Below are 24680 nucleotides of genomic sequence, written 5' to 3'. Positions count from 1 at the left end.
AGGCCCCGATCACTCAAAATCTTTTTCACTCCATCTTTCCACTTCCAATTTGGTCTCCCACTTCTCCTCGTTCCCTCCACCTCTGACACATATATCCTCTTGGTCAATCTTTTCTCACTCATTCTTTCCATGTGACCAAACCATTTCAAAACACTCTCTTCTGCTCTCTCAACCACACTCTTTTTATTTCCACACATCTCTCTTACCCTTACATTACTTACTCGATCAAACCACCTCGCACCACGTATTGTCCTCAAACATCTCATTTCCAGCACATCCACCCTCCTGCGCACAACTCTATTCATAGCCCATGCCTCGCAGCCATACAACATTGTTGGAACCACTATTCCTTCAAACATACCCATTTTTGCTTTCCGAAATAATGTTCTCTCCTTCCACACATTCTTCAAGGCTCCCAGAATTTTCGCCCCTCCCCCACCCTATGATTCACTTCTGCTTCTATGGTTCCATCCGCTGCCAAATCCACTCCCACATATCTAAAACACTTTACTTTCTCCAGTTTTTCTCCATTCAAACTCACCTCCCAATTGACTTGACTCTCAACCCTATTGTACCTAATAACCTTGCTCTTATTCACATTTACCCTTAACTTTCTTCTTTCACACACTTTACCAAACTCAGTCACCAGCTTCTGCAGTTTCTCACATGAATCAGCCACCAGCGCTGTATCATCAGCGAACAACAATTGACTCACTTCCCAAGCTCTCTCATCCATCCACAGCAGACTGCATACTTGCCCCTCTATCTAAAACTCTTGCATTCACATCCCTAACAGCTCCATCCATAAACAAATTAAACAACCATGGAGACATCACACACCCCTGCCGCAAACCTACATTCACTGAGAACCAATCACTTTCCTCTCTTCCTACACGTACACATGCCTTACATCCTTGATAATAACTTTTCACTGCCTCTAACAACTTGCCTCCCTCACCATATATTCTTAATACCTTCCACAGAGCATCCCTATCAACTCTTATCATACGCTTTCTCCAGATCCATAAATGCTATATAGAAATCTATTAGCTTTTCTAAGTATTTCTCACATACATTCTTCAATGCAAACACCTGATCCACACATCCTCTACCACTTCTGAAACCACACTGCTCTTCCCCAATCTGATGCTCAGTACATGCCTTCACCCTTTCAATCAATACCCTCCCATATAATTTCCCAGGAATACTCAACAAATTTATACCTCAGTAATTTGAGCACTCACTCTTATCCCCTTTGCCTTTGTACAATGGCACTGTGCAAGTATTCTGCCAATCCTCAAACACCTCACCATGACTCATACATACATTAAATAACCTCACCAACCAGTCAACAATACAGTCACCCCCTTTTTTAATAAATTCCACTGCAATACCATCCAAACCCGCTGCCTTGCCGGCTTTCATCTTCTGCAAAGCTTTTACTACCTCTTCTCTGTTTACCAAATCATTTTCCCTAACCCTCTCACTTTGTACACCACCTCAACCAAAACATCCTATATCTGCCACTCTATCATCAAACACATTCAACAAACCTTCAAAATACTCACTCCATCTCCTTCTCACATCACCACTACTTGTTACCACCTCCCCATTAGCCCCCTTCACTGAAGTTCCCATTTGCTCCCTTGTCTTATGCACTTTATTTACCTCCTTCCAAAACATATTTTTATTCTTCCTAAAATTTAATGATACTCTCTCACCCCAACTCTCATTTGCCCTCTTTTTCACCTCTTGCACCTTTCTCTTGATCTCCTGCCTCTTTCTTTTATACATCTCCCACTCATTTGCATTTTTTCCCAGCAAAAATCGTCCAAATGCCTCTCTCTCTTCTCTTTCACTAATAATCTTACTTCATCCCACCACTCACTACCCTTTCTAATCAACCCACCTCCCACACTTTTCATGCCACAAGCATCTTTTGCACAAGCCATCACTGCTTCCCTAAATACATGCCATTCCTCCCCCACTCCCCTTACCTCCTTTGTTCTCACCTTTTTCCATTCTGTAAAATATATATTATTTTTATTATACTTTATTGCTGTCTCCTGCATTAGCCAGGTAGCGCAAGGAAACAGACGAAAGAATGGCCCAACCAACCCACATACACATGTATATACATACACGTCCACACACTCACATATACATACCAATACATTTCAACGTATACATATATATACACACTCAGACATATACATATTTACACATGTACATAATTCATACTGTCTGCCCTCATTCATTCCCGTCACCACCCTACCACACATGAAATGACAGCCCCCTCCCCCTGCATGTGTGCGAAATAGCGCTAGGAAACGACAACAAAGGCCACATTCGTTCACACTCAGTCTCTAGCTGTCATGGATAATGCACCGAAACCACTGCTCCCTTTCCACATCCAGGCCCCACAGATCTTTCCATGGTTTACCCCAGACGCTTCACATGCACTGGTTCAATCCATTGACAGCACGTCAACCCCGGTATACCACATCGTTCCAATTCATTCTATTCTTTGCACGCCTTTCACCCTCCTGCAAGTTCAGGCCCCGATCACTCAAAATCTTTTTCACTCCATCTTTCCACCTCCAATTTGGTCTCCCACTTCTTGTTCCCTCCACCTCTGATGCATATATCCTCTTTGTCAATCTTTCCTTGCTCATTCTCTCCATATGATCAAACCATTTCAAAACACCATCTTCTGCTCTCTCAACCATACTTTTTATTACCACACATCTCTCTTACCCTTACATTACTTACTCGATCAAACCACCTCACACCACATATTGTCCTCAAACATCTCATTTCCAGCACATCCACCCTCCTCCACACAACTCCATCTGTAGCCCATGCCTTGCAACCATATAACATTCTTGGAACCACTATTCTTTCAAACATACCCATTTTTGCTTTCCAATATAACGTTCTCTCCTTCCACACATTTTTCATCGCTCCCAAAACTTTCGCCCCCTCCCTCTTCCTATGATTCACTTCCGCTTCCATGTTTCTATCCGCCGCCAAATCAACTCCCAGATATCTAAAACATTTCAATTCCTTCAGTTTTTCTCCATTCTAACTTACCTCCCAGTTGACTTGTCCCTCAACCTTACTGTACCAAATAACCTTGCTCTTTTTCACATTACTCTCAGCTTTCTTCTTTCCCACACTTTGCCAAACTCAGTCACCAGCTTCTGCAGTTTGTCACCTGAATCAGCCACCAGCACTGCATCATCAGTGAACAACAACTGACTCACTTCCCAAGCTCTCTCATCCACAACAGACTGCATACTTGCCCCTTTCTCCAAAACCTTACATTCACCTCCCTAACAACCCCATCCATAAACAAATTAAACAACCGTGGAGGCATCACGGACCCCTGCCACTAACCGACATTCACTGAGAACCAATCACTTTCCTCTCTTCCTACTCGCACACATGCCTTACATTCTTGATAAAAACTTTTCACTGCTTCTAACATATATTTTAACTATCTAAAAGGGAAAGAGAAGAAGGAGTCACATGTGGAGTGCTCATCCTCCTCGAAGGCTCAGATTGGGGTGTCTAAATGTGTGTGGATGTAACCAAGATGAGAAAAAAGGAGAGATAGGTAGTTTGTTTGAGGAAAGGAACCTGAATGTTTCGGCTCTGAGTGAAACGAAGCTCAAGGGTAAAGTGTAAGAGTGGTCTGGGAATGTCTTGGGAGTAAAGGCAGGGGTTAGTGAGAGGACAAGGGCAAGGAAAGGTTTAGCACTACTCCTTAAACAGGAGTGGTGGGAGTATGTGATAGAGTGTACAAAAGTAAGCTGTAGATTGATATGGGTAAAACTGAAAGTGGATGGAGAGAGATAGGTGATTATTGTTGCATATGCACCTGGGCATGAGAAGAAAGATCATGAGAGGCAAGTGTTTTGGGAGCAGCTGAGTGAGTGTGTTAGTAGTTTTGATGCACAAGACTGGGTTATAGGGATGGGTGATTTGAATGCAAAGGTGAGTAATGTGGCAGTTGAGGGAATAATTGGTGTACATGGGGTGTTCAGTGTTGTAAATGGAAATATTGAAGAGCTTGTAGATGTGTGTCCTGAAAAAGTACTGGTGATTGGGAATACCTGGTTTAAAAAGAGAGATATACATAAGTATACATATGTAAGTAGGAGAGATGGCCAGAGAGCATTATTGGATTATGTGTTAACTGATAGGCATGGGAAAGAGAGGCTTTTGGATGTTAATGTGCTGAGAGGTGCAACTGGAGGGATGCCTGATCATTATCTTGTGGAGGCGAAGGTGAAGATATGTAGAGGTTTTCAGAAAATAAGAGAGAATGTTGGGGTGAAGAGAGTGATGAGAGTAAGTGAGTCTGGGAAGTACCAAGAGAGATTGAATACAGATTGGAAAAAGGTGAGAACAAAGGATGTAAGGGGAGTTGGGGAGGAATGGAATGTATTTAGGGAAGTATTGATGGCTTGCACAAAAGATGCTTGTGGCATGAGAAGCGTGGGAGGTGGGCAGATTAGAAAGGGTAGTGAGTGGTGGGATGAAGAAGTAAGATTGTTAGTGAAAGAGAAGGAAGAGGCATTTAGATGATTTTTGCTGGGAAATAATGCAAATGAGTGGGAGATGTATAAAAGAAAGAGGCAGGAGGTCAAGAGAAAAGTGCAAGAGGTGAAAAAGGGGGCAAATGAGAGTTGGGGTGAGAGAGTATCATTAATTTTTAGGGAGAATAAAAAGATGTTTTGGAAGGAGGTAAATAAAGTGCGTACGACAAGGGAACAAATGGTAACATCTGTGAAGGGGGCAAATGGGTATGTGATGACAAGTAGTGGTGATATGAGAAGGAGATAGAGTGAGTATTTTGAATGTTTGTTGAATGTGTTTGATGATAGAGTTGCAGATATAGGGTGTTTTGGTCAAGGTGGTGTGCAAAGTGAGAGGGTTAGGGAGAATGATTTGGTAAACAGAGAAGAGGTAGTAAAGGCTTTGCAAAAGATGAAAGCCGGCAAGGCAGCGGGTTTGGATGGTATTGCAGTGGAAGTTATTAAAAAAGGGGGTGACTGTATTGTTGACTGGTTGGTAAGGTTATTAAGTTAATGTATGTATGACTCATGGTGAGGTGCCTGAGGATTGGCGGAATGCATGCATAGTGCCATTGTAGAAAGGGAAAGGGTATAATAGTGAGTGTTCAAATTACAGAGGTATAAGTTTGTTGAGTATTCCTGGTAAATTATATGGGATGGTATTGATTGAGAGGGTGAAGGCATGTACAGAGCATCAGTTTAGGGAAGAGCAGTGTGGTTTCAGAAGTGGTAGAGGATGTGTGGATCAGGTGTTTGCTTTGAAGAATGTATGTGAGAAATACTTGGAAAAGCAAATGGATTTGTATGTAGCATTTATGGATCTGGAGAAGGTATATGATAGAGTTGATAGAGATGCTCTGTGGAAGGTATTAAGAATATATGGTGTGGGAGGCAAGTTGTTATAAGTAGTGAAAAGTTTTTATCAAGGATGTATGGCATTTGTACAAGTAGGTTTTCAGTGAATGTTGGTTTGCGGTAGGGATGTGTGATGTCTCCATGGTTGTTTGATTTGTTTATGGATGGGGTTGTTAGGGAGGTGAATGCAAGAGTTTTGGAAAGAGGGGCAAGTATGCATCCTGTTTGTGGATGAGAGAGCTTGGGAAGTGAGTCAGTTGTTGTTCACTGATGATGCAGTGCTGGTGGCTGATTCATGTGAGAAACTGCAGAAGCTGGTGACTAAGTTTGGTAAAGTGTGTGAAAGAAGAAAGCTGAGAGTAAATGTGAATAAGAGCAAGGTTATTGGGCACTGTAGGGTTGAGGGACAAGTCAATTGGGAGGTAAGTTTGAATGAAGAAAAACTGGAGGAAGTGAAGTGTTTTAGATATCTGGTAGTGGATTTGGCAGCGGATGGAACCATGGAAGCGGAAGTGAATCATAGGGTTGGGGAGGGGGTGAAAGTTATGGGAGCATTGAAAAATGTGTGGAAGTCGAGAACGTTATCTTGGAAAGCAAAAATGGTTATGTTTGAAGGAATAGTGGTTCCAACAATGTTATATGATTGCGAGGCGTGGGCTATAGATAGAGTTGTGCGCAGGAGGGTGGATGTACTGGAAATGAGATGTTTGAGGACAATATGTGGTGTGAGGTGGTTTGATTGAGTAAGTAATGAAAGGGTAAGAGAGATATGTGGTAATAAAAAGTGTGGTTGAGAGAGCAGAAAAGGGTGTTTTGAAATGGTTTAGTCACATGGAGAGAATGAGTGAAGAAAGATTGACAAAGAGGATATATGTGTCAGAGGTGGAGGGAACGAGGAGAGAGTGGGAGATTAAATTGGAGATGGAAAGATGGAGTGAAAATGATTTTGAGTGATCGGGGCCTGAACATGGCAGGAAGGTGAAAGGCGTGCAAGGAATAGAGTGAATTGGAACAATGTGGTATTTCGGGGTCAACGTGCTGTCAGTGGATTGAACAAACCAGGGCATGTGAAGTGTCTGGGGTAAACCATGGAAAGTTTTGTGGGGCCTGGATGTGGAAAGGGAGCTGTAATTTCGGTGCATTATACATGACAGCTAGAGACTGAGTGTGAATGAATGTGGCCTTTGTTGTCTTTTCCTAGCGCTACCTCGCACACATGCAGGGGGAGGGGGTTGTCATTTCATGTGTGGCGGGGTGGCGACGAGAATGAATTAGGGCAGACAGTATGAATTATGTACTTGTGTATACATGTATATGTCTCTGTGTGTTTATGTATACATCGAGATGTATAAGTATGTATATGTGCGTGTGTGGACGTGTATGTATGTACATGTGAATGTGGGTGGGTTGGGCCATTCTTTCGTCTGTTTCCTTGTGCTAACGCGGGAGACAGCGACAAAGTATAAAGTAGAAAGTGGAATTTATTAAAACAAGGAGGTGACTGTATTGTTGACTGGTTGGTAAGGTTTATGTAATGTATGTATGACTCATGGTGAGGTGCCTGAGGATTGGCGGAATGCTTGCATAGTGCCATTCTACAAAGCTAAAGGGAATAAAAGTGAGTGCTCAAATTACAGAGGTATAAGTTTGTTGAGTATTCCTGGGAAATTATATGGAAGGGTATTGATTGAGAGGGTGAAGGCATGTACAGAGCATCAGTGTGGTTTCAGAAGTGGCAGAGGATGTGTGGATCAAGTGTTTGCTTTGAAGAATGTAAGTGAGAAATGCTTAGATTTGTATGTAGTATTTATGGATCTGGAGAAGGCATATGATAGAGTTGATAGAGATGCTCTATGGAAGGCATTAAGAATATATGGTGTGGGAGGCAAGTTGTTAGAAGCAGTGAAAAGTTTTTGTCGCTGTCTCCCACGTTATTGAGCTAGCACAAGGAAACAGACAAAGGAATGGCCCTACCTACCCACATACACATGTATATACGAATATACATATACGTCCACACATGCACATATACGTACCTATACATTTCAACGTATACATACATATATATATACATGTAGATACTCATTTTTGCTGCCTTCATCCATTCCCGTCGCCACCCCACCACACATAAAATGACACCCCCTTCTCCTCTGCGCATGCACGTGGTAGCACTAGGAAAAGACAACAAATGCCTTATTCATTCACACTCAGTCTCTAGCTGTCATGTGTAATGCACCGAAACCACAGCTCCCTTTTCACATCCAGGCCCCACAAAACTTGCTATGGTTTACCCCAGACGCTTCACATGCCCTGATTCAATCCATCGACAGCACGTTGACCCTGGTATACCACATCGTTCCAATTCACTCTATTCCTGGCACACCTTTCACCCTCCTATATGTTCAAGTCCCTATTGCTCAAAATCTTTTTCACTCCATCCTTCCACCTCCAGTTTGGTCTCCCACTTCTTGTTCCCTCCACCTCTGACCCATGTATTCTCTTTGTCAATCTTTCCTCACTCATTCTCTCCATGTGACCAAACCATTTCAATATACCCTCTTCTGTTTTTTCACCCACACTCTTTTTATTACCACACATCTCTCTTACCCTATCATTACTTACTCGATCAAACCACCTCACACCACATATTGTCCTCAAACATCTCATTTCCAAAACATCCACCCTCCTCAGCACAACCCTATCTATAGCCCATGCCTCGCAACCATATAACATTGTTGGGACCGCTAATCCAACCATATAACATTGTTGGAACCGCTAATCCTTCAAACATACCCAGTTTTGCTCTCTGAGATAACGTTATTGCCTTCCACACATTCTTCAACACTCCCAGAACCTTCGCCCCTTCCCCCACCCTGTGACTCACTTCTGCTTACATGGTTCCATCCGCTGCTAAATCCACTACCAGATATCTAAAACAATTCATTTCCTCTAGTTTTTCTCCATTTAAACGTTTATTACCTCCCAACTGACTTGTCCCTCAACCCTACTGAACCTTATAACCTTGTTCGTATTCACATTTACACTCGGCTTTCTTCTTTCACACACTTTACCGAACTCAGTCACCAGCTTCTGCAGTTTGTCACCTGAATCAGCCACCAGCACTGCATCATCAGTGAACAACAACTGACTCACTTCCCAAGCTCTCTCATCCACAACAGACTGCATACTTGCCCCTTTCTCCAAAACCTTACATTCACCTCCCTAACAACCCCATCCATAAACAAATTAAACAACCGTGGAGGCATCACGGACCCCTGCCACTAACCGACATTCACTGAGAACCAATCACTTTCCTCTCTTCCTACTCGTACACATGCCTTACATTCTTGATAAAAACTTTTCACTGCTTCTAACATATATTTTAACTATCTAAAAGGGAAAGAGAAGAAGGAGTCACATGTGGAGTGCTCATCCTCCTCGAAGGCTCAGATTGGGGTGTCTAAATGTGTGTGGATGTAACCAAGATGAGAAAAAAGGAGAGATAGGTAGTTTGTTTGAGGAAAGGAACCTGAATGTTTCGGCTCTGAGTGAAACGAAGCTCAAGGGTAAAGTGTAAGAGTGGTCTGGGAATGTCTTGGGAGTAAAGGCAGGGGTTAGTGAGAGGACAAGGGCAAGGAAAGGTTTAGCACTACTCCTTAAACAGGAGTGGTGGGAGTATGTGATAGAGAGTACGAAAGTAAGCTGTAGATTGATATGGGTAAAACTGAAAGTGGATGGAGAGAGATAGGTGATTATTGTTGCATATGCACCTGGGCATGAGAAGAAAGATCATGAGAGGCAAGTGTTTTGGGAGCAGCTGAGTGAGTGTGTTAGTAGTTTTGATGCACAAGACTGGGTTATAGGGATGGGTGATTTGAATGCAAAGGTGAGTAATGTGGCAGTTGAGGGAATAATTGGTGTACATGGGGTGTTCAGTGTTGTAAATGGAAATATTGAAGAGCTTGTAGATGTATGTCCTGAAAAAGTACTGGTGATTGGGAATACCTGGTTTAAATAGAGAGATATACATAAGTATACATATGTAAGTAGGAGGGATGGCCAGAGAGCATTATTGGATTATGTGTTAACTGATAGGCATGGGAAAGAGAGGCTTTTGGATGTTAATGTGCTGAGAGGTGCAACTGGAGGGATGCCTGATCATTATCTTGTGGAGGCGAAGGTGAAGATATGTAGAGGTTTTCAGAAAATAAGAGAGAATGTTGGGGTGAAGAGAGTGATGAGAGTAAGTGAGTCTGGGAAGTACCAAGAGAGATTGAATACAGATTGGAAAAAGGTGAGAACAAAGGATGTAAGGGGAGTTGGGGAGGAATGGAATGTATTTAGGGAAGTATTGATGGCTTGCACAAAAGATGCTTGTGGCATGAGAAGCGTGGGAGGTGGGCAGATTAGAAAGGGTAGTGAGTGGTGGGATGAAGAAGTAAGATTGTTAGTGAAAGAGAAGGAAGAGGCATTTAGATGATTTTTGCTGGGAAATAATGCAAATGAGTGGGAGATGTATAAAAGAAAGAGGCAGGAGGTCAAGAGAAAAGTGCAAGAGGTGAAAAAGGGGGCAAATGAGAGTTGGGGTGAGAGAGTATCATTAATTTTTAGGGAGAATAAAAAGATGTTTTGGAAGGAGGTAAATAAAGTGCGTACGACAAGGGAACAAATGGTAACATCTGTGAAGGGGGCAAATGGGTATGTGATGACAAGTAGTGGTGATATGAGAAGGAGATAGAGTGAGTATTTTGAATGTTTGTTGAATGTGTTTGATGATAGAGTTGCAGATATAGGGTGTTTTGGTCAAGGTGGTGTGCAAAGTGAGAGGGTTAGGGAGAATGATTTGGTAAACAGAGAAGAGGTAGTAAAGGCTTTGCGAAAGATGAAAGCCGGCAAGGCAGCGGGTTTGGATGGTATTGCAGTGGAAGTTATTAAAAAAGGGGGTGACTGTATTGTTGACTGGTTGGTAAGGTTATTAAATTAATGTATGTATGACTCATGGTGAGGTGCCTGAGGATTGGCGGAATGCATGCATAGTGCCATTGTAGAAAGGGAAAGGGTATAATAGTGAGTGTTCAAATTACAGAGGTATAAGTTTGTTGAGTATTCCTGGTAAATTATATGGGATGGTATTGATTGAGAGGGTGAAGGCATGTACAGAGCATCAGTTTAGGGAAGAGCAGTGTGGTTTCAGAAGTGGTAGAGGATGTGTGGATCAGGTGTTTGCTTTGAAGAATGTATGTGAGAAATACTTGGAAAAGCAAATGGATTTGTATGTAGCATTTATGGATCTGGAGAAGGTATATGATAGAGTTGATAGAGATGCTCTGTGGAAGGTATTAAGAATATATGGTGTGGGAGGCAAGTTGTTATAAGTAGTGAAAAGTTTTTATCAAGGATGTATGGCATTTGTACAAGTAGGTTTTCAGTGAATGTTGGTTTGCGGTAGGGGTGTGTGATGTCTCCATGGTTGTTTGATTTGTTTATGGATGGGGTTGTTAGGGAGGTGAATGCAAGAGTTTTGGAAAGAGGGGCAAGTATGCATCCTGTTTGTGGATGAGAGAGCTTGGGAAGTGAGTCAGTTGTTGTTCACTGATGATGCAGGGCTGGTGGCTGATTCATGTGAGAAACTGCAGAAGCTGGTGACTAAGTTTGGTAAAGTGTGTGAAAGAAGAAAGCTGAGAGTAAATGTGAATAAGAGCAAGGTTATTGGGCACTGTAGGGTTGAGGGACAAGTCAATTGGGAGGTAAGTTTGAATGAAGAAAAACTGGAGGAAGTGAAGTGTTTTAGATATCTGGTAGTGGATTTGGCAGCGGATGGAACCATGGAAGCGGAAGTGAATCATAGGGTTGGGGAGGGGGTGAAAGTTATGGGAGCATTGAAAAATGTGTGGAAGTCGAGAACGTTATCTTGGAAAGCAAAAATGGGTATGTTTGAAGGAATAGTGGTTCCAACAATGTTATATGATTGCGAGGCGTGGGCTATAGATAGAGTTGTGCGCAGGAGGGTGGATGTACTGGAAATGAGATGTTTGAGGACAATATGTGGTGTGAGGTGGTTTGATTGAGTAAGTAATGAAAGGGTAAGAGAGATATGTGGTAATAAAAAGTGTGGTTGAGAGAGCAGAAAAGGGTGTTTTGAAATGGTTTAGTCACATGGAGAGAATGAGTGAAGAAAGATTGACAAAGAGGATATATGTGTCAGAGGTGGAGGGAACGAGGAGAGAGTGGGAGATTAAATTGGAGATGGAAAGATGGAGTGAAAATGATTTTGAGTGATCGGGGCCTGAACATGGCAGGAAGGTGAAAGGCTTGCAAGGAATAGAGTGAATTGGAACAATGTGGTATTTCGGGGTCAACGTGCTGTCAGTGGATTGAACAAACCAGGGCATGTGAAGTGTCTGGGGTAAACCATGGAAAGTTTTGTGGGGCCTGGATGTGGAAAGGGAGCTGTAATTTCGGTGCATTATACATGACAGCTAGAGACTGAGTGTGAATGAATGTGGCCTTTGTTGTCTTTTCCTAGCGCTACCTCGCACACATGCTGGGGGAGGGGGTTGTCATTTCATGTGTGGCGGGGTGGCGACGAGAATGAATTAGGGCAGACAGTATGAATTATGTACTTGTGTATACATGTATATGTCTCTGTGTGTTTATGTATACATCGAGATGTATAAGTATGTATATGTGCGTGTGTGGACGTGTATGTATGTACCTGTGAATGTGGGTGGGTTGGGCCATTCTTTCGTCTGTTTCCTTGTGCTAACGCGGGAGACAGCGACAAAGTATAAAGTAGAAAGTGGAATTTATTAAAACAAGGAGGTGACTGTATTGTTGACTGGTTGTTAAGGTTTATGTAATGTATGTATGACTCATGGTGAGGTGCCTGAGGATTGGCGGAATGCTTGCATAGTGCCATTCTACAAAGCTAAAGGGAATAAAAGTGAGTGCTCAAATTACAGAGGTATAAGTTTGTTGAGTATTCCTGGGAAATTATATGGAAGGGTATTGATTGAGAGGGTGAAGGCATGTACAGAGCATCAGTGTGGTTTCAGAAGTGGCAGAGGATATGTGGATCAAGTGTTTGCTTTGAAGAATGTAAGTGAGAAATGCTTAGATTTGTATGTAGTACTTATGGATCTGGAGAAGGCATATGATAGAGTTGATAGAGATGCTCTATGGAAGGCATTAAGAATATATGGTGTGGGAGGCAAGTTGTTAGAAGCAGTGAAAAGTTTTTGTCGCTGTCTCCCACGTTATTGAGCTAGCACAAGGAAATAGACAAAGGAATGGCCCTACCTACCCACATACACATGTATATACGAATATACATATACGTCCACACATGCACATATACGTACCTATACATTTCAACGTATACATACATATATATATACATGTAGATACTCATTTTTGCTGCCTTCATCCATTCCCGTCGCCACCCCACCACACATAAAATGACACCCCCTTCTCCTCCGCGCATGCACGTGGTAGCACTAGGAAAAGACAACAAATGCCTTATTCATTCACACTCAGTCTCTAGCTGTCATGTGTAATGCACCGAAACCACAGCTCCCTTTTCACATCCAGGCCCCACAAAACTTGCTATGGTTTACCCCAGACGCTTCACATGCCCTGATTCAATCCATCGACAGCACGTTGACCCTGGTATACCACATCGTTCCAATTCACTCTATTCCTGGCACACCTTTCACCCTCCTATATGTTCAAGTCCCTATTGCTCAAAATCTTTTTCACTCCATCCTTCCACCTCCAGTTTGGTCTCCCACTTCTTGTTCCCTCCACCTCTGACCCATGTATTCTCTTTGTCAATCTTTCCTCACTCATTCTCTCCATGTGACCAAACCATTTCAATATACCCTCTTCTGTTTTTTCACCCACACTCTTTTTATTACCACACATCTCTCTTACCCTATCATTACTTACTCGATCAAACCACCTCACACCACATATTGTCCTCAAACATCTCATTTCCAAAACATCCACCCTCCTCAGCACAAACCTATCTATAGCCCATGCCTCGCAACCATATAACATTGTTGGGACCGCTAATCCAACCATATAACATTGTTGGAACCGCTAATCCTTCAAACATACCCAGTTTTGCTCTCTGAGATAACGTTATTGCCTTCCACACATTCTTCAACACTCCCAGAACCTTCGCCCCTTCCCCCACCCTGTGACTCACTTCTGCTTACATGGTTCCATCCGCTGCTAAATCCACTACCAGATATCTAAAACAATTCATTTCCTCTAGTTTTTCTCCATTTAAACGTTTATTACCTCCCAACTGACTTGTCCCTCAACCCTACTGAACCTTATAACCTTGTTCGTATTCACATTTACACTCGGCTTTCTTCTTTCACACACTTTACCGAACTCAGTCACCAGCTTCTGCAGTTTCTCACACGAATCAGCCATCGGCCCTGTATCATCAGGGAACAACAACTGACTCACTTCCCAAGCCCTCTCATCCACAACAGACTGCATACTTGCCCCTCTGTACAGAACTCTTGCATTCACTTCTCCAACAACCCCCATCCATAAACTAATTAAACAATAATGGAGACATTACGCACCCCTACTGCAAAGCAACATTCACTGGGAACCAATCACTTTCCTCTCTTCCTACTCGTACACATGCCTTACATCCTTGATAAAAACTTTTCACTGCTTCTAACACCTTACCTCCCACTTTCCACAGAGCATCTCTATCAACTCTGTCATATGCCTTCTCTAGATCCATAAATGCTATGTACAAATCCATCTGTTTTTCTAAGTATTTCTCACATTCTTCAAAGCAAACACCTGATCCACACATCCTCTACTTCTGAAACCACACTGCTCTTCCCCAGTCTGATGCTCTGTACATGCCTTCACCCTCTCAATCAATACCCTCCCATATAATTTCCCAGGAATACTCAACAAACTTATACTCTGTAATTTGAACACTCACTTTTATCCCCTTTGCCTTTGTACAATGGCTCTATGCATGCATTCCACCAATCCTCAGGCACTACACCATAAACTATACATAAATTGAATATCCTTACCAACCAGTCAGCAACACAGTCACCCCCTTTTTAATAAATTCCACTCAAAACCATCCTAACCCGCCTCCTTGTCGGCTTTCATCTTCCTCAAAGCTTTCACAACCTCTTCTTTGTTTACCAAATGATTCTACCTGACCCTCTCACTTTTCACACCACCTCAACCAAAACATGCTATATCTGCCAGTCTATCATCAAACACATTCAACAAACCTTCAAAATACTCACTCCATCTCCTCTTATCACCACTACTTGTTATTACCTCCCCATTATCCCTCTTCACTGATGTTCCCATTTATTCTGTCTTATGCACTTTATGTACCTTCTTCCAAAACATCTTTTTATTCTCCCTAAAATTTAATGATACTCTCACCCCAACTTTCATTTGTGCTCATTTTCACTTCTTGCACCTTTCTCTTGACCTCCTGCCTTTCTCTTATACATCTAGTCATCTTCACTATTTCCCTGCAATAATCATCCAAATGTCTATCTCTTCTCTTTCACTAACAATCTTACTTCATCCCACCCCTCACAACCCTTTCTGATCTGCCCATCTCCCACCTTTCTCATGCCACATGCATTTTTTGTGCAAGCCATTACTGCTTCCCTAAATACATCCCATTCCTCACCCACTCTTCTTACGTCATTTGCTCTCACTGTTTTCCATTCTGCACTCAGTCTCTCCTGGTACTTCCTCACACAAGTCTCCTTCCCAAACTCATTTACTTTCACTACTATCCAGTTGCCCCTCTCAGCACATTAACCTTCAAAAGTCTCTCTTTCACGTGCCTATCAACACGTAATCCAATAACGCTTTCTGGCCATCTCTCCTACTTACATACGTATACTTATGTATATCTTTCTTTTTAAAGCAGGTATTCCCAATCACCAGTCATTTTTCAGCACACAAATCTCCATGCTTGTCACTATTTCCATTTACAACACTGAACACCCCATGTATACCAATTATGCCCTCAGCTACCACATTACTCACCTTTGCATTCAAATACCCAATCACTATAACCCGGCCTCGTGCATCAAAGCTGCTAACACACTCGCTTAGCTGCTCCAAAAACACTTGCCTCTCATGACCAGATGCATTGGCACCAATAATCACCCATCTCCCTCCATCCACTTTCAGTTTTATCCATATCAATCTAGAGTTTACTTTCTTACATTCTATCACATACTCCCACAACTCCTGCTTCAGGAGTAGTCCTACTCCTTCCTTTGCTCTTGTCCTCTCATCAACCCCTGACTCTACTCCCAAGACATTCCCAAACCACTCTTCCCCTTTACCATTGAGTTTGGTTTCACTGAGAGCCAAAACATCCAGGTTCCTTTTCTTAAACGTACTATTTATATCTCCTTTTTATTCATCTTGATTACGTCCACACACATTTAGACACCCCAATCTGAACCTCCGAGGAGGATGAGCACTCTCCGCATGACTCCTTCTTTTTTCCCTTTTAGAAAGTTAAAATACAAGGAGGGGAGGGTTTCTACCCCCCCCCCCCCCTTTTTTTTTTTCACTTAGTTGCTGTCTCCTGCATTAGTGAGGTAGTGCAAGGAAACAGACAAAAGTATGTCCCAACCAACCCACATACACATGCATATACATAAATGCCCACACATGCACATATGCATAACTATACATTTCGACATATACATACATATACACATGTACATATCCATACTTGCTGCCTTCATCCATTCCCATAGCCACCCTGCCACACATGAAATGGCACCAGCCTCCTCTATGTTCAGGCCCCAATCACTCAAAACCTTTTTCATTCCATCCTTCCACCTCCAGTTTGGTCTCCCACTTCTCGTTCCCTCCACCTCTGACACACATATCCTCTTTGTCAATCTTTCTTCACTCATTCTCTGCATGTGACCAGACTATTTCAATACATCCTCTTCTGCTCTCTCAGCTGCACTCATTTTATTACAACAGAAATTGCAGAAGCTGGTGACTGAGTTTGGTAAAGTGTGTGAAAGAAGAAAGCTGAGAGTAAATGTGAAGAAGAGCAAGGTTATTAGGTACAGTAGGGTTGAGGGACAAGCCAATTGGAAGGTGAGTATGAATGAAGAAAAATTGGAGGAAGTGAAGTGTTTTAGATATCTGGGAGTGGATTTGGCAGCTGATGGAACCATGGAAGTGGAAGTGAATCACAGGGTGGGGAAGGGGCGAAAGTTCTGGGAGCGTTGAAAAATGTGTGGAAGGAGAGAATGTTATTTTGGAAAGCAAAAATGGGTATGTTTGATGGAATAGTGGTTCCAACAGTGCTATATGGTTGTGAGGCATGGGCTGTAGATAGAGTTGTGTGGAGGGTGGATGTGCTAGAAATGAGATGTTTGAGGACAATATGTGGTGTGAGGTGGTTTGATCAAGTAAGTAATGAAAGGGTAAGAGAGATGTGTGTTAATAAAAAGAGTGTAGTTGAGAGAGCAGAAGAGGGTGTTTTGAAATGGTTTAGTCACATAGAGAGAATGAGTGAGGAAAGATTGACAAAGAGGATATATGTGTCAGAGGTGGATGGAACGAGGAGAAGCAGGAGACCAAATTGGAGGTGGAAAGATGGAGTGAAAAAGATTTTGAGCAATTGGGGCCTGAACATGCAGGAGGGTGAAAAGCAAGCAAAGGATACAGCTCTTTCAGCTGACCTTCACTCTCCTCCATACTATTTTTACTACCACACATTTTTCTTACCCTTTCATTACTTACTTGATCAAACCCCCTCACACCATACATTATCCTTAAACATTTAATTTCCAATACATCTACCTTCCTCTGTACAACTTTGTTTATAGCCAGTGTCTTGCATCTATATAATATTGTTGGGACTATAGTGCCTTCAGACATATCTTTTTTTGCCTTTCCAGTTAACATTTTTGCTTTCCACACATTCTTCAGCACTCCCAGAACTTTCACCCTTTCACCCATATTATGACACTTCTGCTTCGATGCTATGTCCAGTTTCAGGTATCTAAAACACTTCACTTCTGTAAAATTTTATCCATTCATACATGCATTCCAACTAACTGGTCCCCCCAACCCTGCTAAACAAAATTACCTTGCTTTTATTCTCCTTCACACTCAACTTCCTTTCACACATACTTCCAAACTCAAATCACCGGCTTCTGCATTTTCTCACTTGAATCTTCCACCAGTGCTGTATCATCAGCAAACAACAAATGAAACTTCCTAGGTCCTCTCATCCCTTGCAGACTGCATACTCACCCCTGTCTCCATGACTTTTCATTTATCTCCCTCACCAACTCATCCATTGACAAATTAAACAACCATGGTGACATCACCCATCGCTACCACAGACCACTTGTAACCATTCATTCTCCTCTCTTCCTACTTTTACACATGCCTTTACACCCTTGATAAAACCTTATTGCCTCTTGCAGCTTTCCTCCCTCACCACATAATAGACCTTCCACAAGGCATCTCTATCAACCCAATCATATGCTTTTCTCAAGATCCATAAATACAACATACAAATCCATCTGTTTAGTATATCTTTTACACATTCTTTGAAGGAAATATTGATCCTTACATCCTCTACCACTTCTCAGACCATACTGCTCCTCCCTTGTCCGATGCTCTCTACGTGTCTACACCCTCAATCACTACCTTCCCTTACAACTTACCATGTAAACTCAAGTAAACTTATTCCTTTGTTGTTTGAAAACTCACCTTTATCCTCTTTGCATTTTAAACACTGTCATTGTATTTACATTCCACCAATCCCCAGGCACCTCCTCATGATCCATACATACATTGAAAATCCTAACCAACTAATCAGCAACAGTCACCCCCCTTTCTTAATAAATTCAACTGCAATACCATCCACTCCAGCTGCCTTGGCACATTTCATCATATATAAGACTTTCACCTCTCCTTCTCTCTTCACCAAACTGCTCTCCATGTCTCTTTTCATATGCCACCCTGACCCATACACCTTACATCAACATTCATTAGTCCTACACTCCATCACCTCCTCACTTCATTACTACCTTTTATTTCCTCCCCCTCTGACCTTTTCGCCAATGTTCGTATTTATTTTATTTTCTGTTGCACATTATTAACATCCTTCCAAAATATTTTATTTCACTTAAAATCCACTGATAATCAGTCATCCCAACCCTCATTTGCCCTCTTTTTGAACCCCTGCACCATCCTCTTTACATCCGGCCACTTTCCCCTATATATTGTCCAATCATACGCACTTGTTCCCTGTAAGTACCGCCTAAACACCTCTCTTTTCCCTTCCACTAACACCTTTACTTCTTTATCCCACCACTCACTACCCTTTCTAATTTATCTACCTCCCCCTTTCACATGCCACATGTCGTCACTGCTTCCTTAAACACTTCCCATTCCACGCCCACTCCCCTTGCTTTTCTTGTTTTCAGCTTTTGCCATTGTACACCTAATTTCTACTGGTATTTCTTCACACAGTTCTCTTTTCCAAGCTCTCTTGCTCTCACCACTCTTCTCCCCAACATCATTTTCTCTTTTTCAAAAACCTCTACAAATCTTCACGCTCACCTCCACAGACATCCCACCAGCTGCCCCTTTCAGCACATTTACTGAATTCCCCAAGCACCCCAATTATACCCTTAACTGCCACCTTACTTACCTTTGCATTCAAATCACCCATGACTGATACACTATCCTTTACATCAAAACTGCTGAAGCATTCCCTCAGATGCTTCCAAATAACTTGCCTCTCATGATCATTCATCTCATGGTCAGGTGCATGAGCGCTAATAAATACCCATCTCTTGCCATCCACTTTCAGTTTTACTCACATCAATCTAGAATTTACTTTCTTAAACTGTCACACACTCCCGCAATTCCTGCTTCAGTAGTAATGTTACTCCTTTAGCTCTTGTCCTCACACCAACCCATGACTTTACTCCTAAAACATTTCCGCACCATTCTTCCCCTTTACCCTTGAGCTGTGTTTCATTCAGAGCCACAACATCCACATTCTTTTCTTTAACGTGTTTCCTATCTCACCTCTCTTCTCATTTTGGTTTCACCTACACACATTTAGACACCCTATCCTGAACCTTTATGGAGGACAATTACTCCCTACCTGGCTTCATCTTTTCTTCTCTCTTTTAGAAAGAGAAATACAAGAAGAGAATTTGGGGATCCAGCCACCCACTCCCACCTCCTTTAGCCACCTTCAGTGATGTGCAGGGAACTCAGAGGTAGAATTCTTTCTCCCCTACCCGAAGGATATGTAGATAGAGCTCATGCTTTGAGGTCTTAGAAAGGGATTCTCCTTGCTTAACTAATGATGTCTTCAATTTTTCCACTGTGATTGCATGTTCTTTATAACTATTTTTAAGTCCTTCATCCACTTCTGGCATCCATGCAAGGGGCATGTTAGATAACCTAACACATATTCATATGAAACTTATCTCTAACTTCTAAAAAGAAAAGAATTAGAGTTGATCATGTCTCAAAATTGGAGAAAGTTTTTCTTCATTTTTAATTGGATGCCCAACAAACTATAATATGAGGCAATATACATAAACCTAACCCTTTGTAGAATATTTTCCTTCATTTAATTTGGTTGGAACTGTTGCCCATTCTTTCCTTTTTTGGTAATTGTTTCCTTTGTCAAGATTCACTTTTAAGTTCACTTTAGGGTTTGATACTTATCTTAAAACCATAGCTGAGTGTTTCATAGATGAAAATGATTTCCCCGGATGTGTCATTTACTGTTTTCCTTCATCCTCTTTTTGGATTTTCATTCTCTTGCTCTTGTTTTCCACCCTTCCAGGACCTGCAAATCCAAACTTTATTAACTCTCAAGAATGTGTCTGGTATTGCTTTTGGGCCCTCAGTACATTAGAATGCAGAGACAGACAGTAAATGATGGTTTAGGAAAATAGTACTGCTCTTGATAGGAAAAGGCAACAAAGCTTAGAAACAAAGACTTCAGTTATATTGTCATGTATTAAGTAGTGTATCTGTTTTCTTTTCAGTGCACAGCAAATATTGCAACACTTTATAGTGGATCATATGAACATAGCCAGCAAGTTCCAACAACTTCGACTTCAGCAAAGGAAGTACTAAATCGACCAGAGGAAGGAAGCCTTGTGACAGCTGCTGGTTAGTCATTACAGGAGAATTTCTCAAAGGTTCTTCATCATTAGAGATCTGTGAAGATCTCTAGTGATACTTGCACCAAGTATTTTTAATTGTGAAAAAGAAATAGGTACCACTTAAAGAGAAAATTCACTTTTTCTCAGCTTTTGCCACTTTAAGAATATTGAACATCATTAATGGTATACAGTACAGTTGTTGAGTTTGTTGAGATAGTTTTGCTCTGTATGTTATTTCATACTCTGTGAAGGAATTCAAATACATTTGTATATAAATCATCATATAACCCCAGGACCCATTTTGCAGGGCTCCTGTAGCTTCAAGGCTGTGCTACAATCAGTAGCAGGGTAATCATGGACTACATTTTAGTGAGAAGTTCCTCTACAAAATTGTATGCCTTTTTATTTGTTGATAATGAAACACTGTCACCATAGGTGACTTTCATTCTGTGTAACTATTGATCATTTTGATATGATTCTTTTTCTACACTTTGAAGCATTTGAACTCTACTTCCTGATGCCTTTCCCAACAACTGTGATCTTGACCTTTTTAAAAGACAGGCTGTCTGCCTCCTTAAAACTTCTTAAATTAATTTTCCTCTTTTACTTCTACTTAGATTATTTTTCCTCTTTTGCTTCTTTCAATAACCCTCTTTTTATTTCAAGTAAGGCCTGGTTTTCATGTGGACTTTTGTCCATGACTGGAGCGTCCAGTATGGAAACTAAAATGTAGGCAGTAACACCCACTTTTTTTTCTTTTTCTTTTTTTCCATGCTTGATCACTATTTTTCACATTAGCAATGCATCTTCAGCAAAAAGAAGAAAGACATATCCACTCACATATGCACATACACTTACATATATATACATTTATTTTTTTTATTATACTTTGTCGCTGTCTCACGCATTAGTGAGGTAGAGCAAGGAAACAGCCAAAAGAATGGCCCAACACATACACATGTATTTGCATACACATCCACACACGCTCATATACATACCTATACATATATATACACACACAGACATATACATATATACACATGTACATAATTCATACTGTCTGCCCTTATTCATTCCCGTCGCCACCCCACCACACATGAAATGAAAACCCCCGCATGTGCGTGAGGTAGCTCTAGGAAAGACAACAAAGGCCACATTCATTCACACTCAGTCTCTAGCTGTCATGGATAATGCACCGAGACTACCGCTCCCTTTCCACATCCAGGCCCCACAGAACTTTCCATGGTTTACCCCAGACACTTCACATGCCCTGGTTCAATCCATTGACAGCACGTCGACCCCGGTATATCACATCGTTCCAATTCACTCTATTCCTTGCACTCCTTACACCCTCCTGCATGTTCAGGCCCCAATCACTCAAAAAAATTTTCACTCCATCTTTCCATCTCCAATTTGGTCTCTCACTTCTCCTCGTTCCCTCCACCTCTGACACATATATCCTCGTTGTCAATCTTTCCTCACTCATTCTCTCCATGTGACCAAACCATTTCAAAACACCCACTTCTGCTCTCTCAACCACACTCTTTTTATTACCACACATCTCTTACCATTTAATTACGTACTCGATCAAACCACCTCACGCCACATATTGTCCTCAGACATCTCATTTCTAGCACATCCACCCTCCTCCACACAACTCTATCTATAGCCCACGCCTCACAACCATATAACATTGTTGGAACCACTATTCTCTCAAACATACCCATTTTTGCTTTCCAAGATAATGTTCTCAACTTCCATACATTTTTCAACGCTCTCAGAACTTTCGCCCCCTCCCCCACCCTATGATTCACTTCCACTTCCATGGTTCCATCTGCTGCCAAATCCACTCCCAGATATCTAAAACACTTCACTTCCACCATTCGAACTTACCTCCAAATTGACTTGTTCCTCAACCCTACTGTACCAGAAAACCTTGCTCTTATTCACATTTACTCTCAGCTTTCTTCTTTCTAACACTTTACCAAACTCAGTCACCAGCTTCTGCAATTTCTCACCTGAATCAGCCACCAGCACTGTATCATCAGTGAACAACAACTGACTCACTTCCCAGTCTCTCTCATCCACAACAGACTGCAGACTTGCCCCTCTTTCCAAAACTCTTGCATTCACCTCCCTAACAACCCCATCCATAAACAAATTAAACAACCATGGAGACATTACGCACTCCTGCCGCAAATCAACATTCACTGAGAACCAATCACTTTCCTATCTTCCTACATATACACATGCCTTACATCCTTGATAAAAACTTTTCACTGCTTCTAACAACTTACCTCCCACACCATATATTCTTAATACCTTCCAAAGAGCATCTCTATCAACTCTATCATATGCCTTCTCCAGATCCATAAATGCTACATACAAATCCATTTGCTTTTCTAAGTATTTCTCACATACATTTTTCAAAGCAACCTCCTGATCCACACATCCTCTACCACTTCTGAAACCACACTGCTCTTCCCCAATCTGATGCTCTGTACATGCCTTCACCCTCTCAATCAATACCCTCCCATATAATTTACCCGGAATACTCAACAAACTTATACCTCTGTAATTTGAGCACTCACTCTTATCCCCTTTGCCTTTGTACAATGGCACTATGCAAGCATTCCGCCAATCCTCAGGCACCTCACCATGCATCATACATACATTAAATAGCCTTACCAACCAGTCAACAATACAGTCACCCCCTTTTTTGATAAATTCCACTGCAATACCATCCAAACCTGCTGCCTTGCCGGCTTTCATCTTCCGCAAAGCTTTTACTACCTCTTCTCTGTTTACCAAATCATTTTCCCTAACCCTCTCACTTTGCACACCACCTCGACCAAAACACCCTATATCTGCCACTCTATCATCAAACACATTCAACAAACCTTCAGAATACTCACTCCATCTCCTTCTCACATCACCACTACTTGTTATCACCTCCCCATTAGCCCCCTTCACTGAAGTTCCCATTTGCTTCCTTATCTTACACACTTTATTTACCTCCTTCCAAAACATCTTTTTATTCTCCCTAAAATTTAATGATACTCTCTCACCCCAACTCTCATTTGCCCTCTTTTTCACCTCTTGCACCTTTCTCTTGACCCTGCCTCTTTCCTTTATACATCTCCCACTCATTTGCATTTTTTCCATGCAACAATCGTCCAAATGCCTCTCTCTTCTCTTTCACTAATAATCTTACTTCTTCATCCCACCACTCACTACCCTTTCTAATCAACCCACCTCCCACTCTTCTCATGCCACAAGCATCCTTTGCGCAAGCCATCACAGCTTCCCTAAATACATCCCAGTCCTCACCCACTCCCCTTACCCCCTTTGTTCTCACCTTTTTCCATTCTGTACTCAGTCTCTCCTGGTACTTCCTCACACAAGTCTCCTTCCGAAGCTCATTTACTCTCTCCACTCTCTTCACCCCATCATTCACTCTTCTTTTCTGAAAACCCATACAAATCTTCACCTTAGCCTCCACAAGATAAGGATCAGACATCCCTCCAGTTGCACCTCTCAGCACATTAACATCCAAAAGTCTCTCATTCGCGCACCTATCAATTAACACGCAATCCAATAATGCTCTCTGGCCATCTCTCCTGCTTACATACGTATACTTATGTATATCTCTCTTTTTAAACCAGGTATTCCCAATCACTAGTCCTTTTTCAGCACATAAATCTACAATCTCTTCACCATTTCCATTTACAACACTGAACACCCCATGTATACCAATTATTCCCTCAACTGCCACATTACTCACCTTTGCATTCAAATCACCCATCACTATAACCCGGTCTCATGCATCAAAACCACTAACACACTCATTCAGCTGCTCCCAAAACACTTGGCTCTCATGATCTTTCTTCTCATGCCCAGGTGCATATGCACCAATTATCACCCATCTCTCTCCATCAGCTTTCAGTTTTACCCAAACCAATCTAGAATTTACTTTCTTACACTCTATCACATACTCCCACCACTCCTGTTTCAGGAGTAGTGCTACTCCTTC

At 41.8% G+C, this 24680-nt stretch overlaps 1 protein-coding gene across 2 annotated transcripts in view; it reads left to right on the top strand.

The window, feature by feature from the left end:
- Positions 1–24680, top strand: part of LOC139762188 (cell adhesion molecule 1-like) — a 440794-nt gene that overhangs the window by 387439 nt on the left and 28675 nt on the right. For both annotated transcript variants that reach the window (XM_071686834.1, XM_071686835.1), the window contains exon 8: positions 20528–20654. In XM_071686834.1, coding sequence (XP_071542935.1) covers positions 20528–20654 — 127 coding nt within the window. The remainder of the gene's footprint in view (positions 1–20527; positions 20655–24680) is intronic.

This window comes from Panulirus ornatus, chromosome 3 (assembly GCF_036320965.1).
Source record: "Panulirus ornatus isolate Po-2019 chromosome 3, ASM3632096v1, whole genome shotgun sequence".
In the NCBI taxonomy this organism is placed as follows: Eukaryota; Metazoa; Arthropoda; class Malacostraca; order Decapoda; family Palinuridae; genus Panulirus; species Panulirus ornatus.
This window is presented reverse-complemented; position numbering and strand designations above follow the sequence as displayed.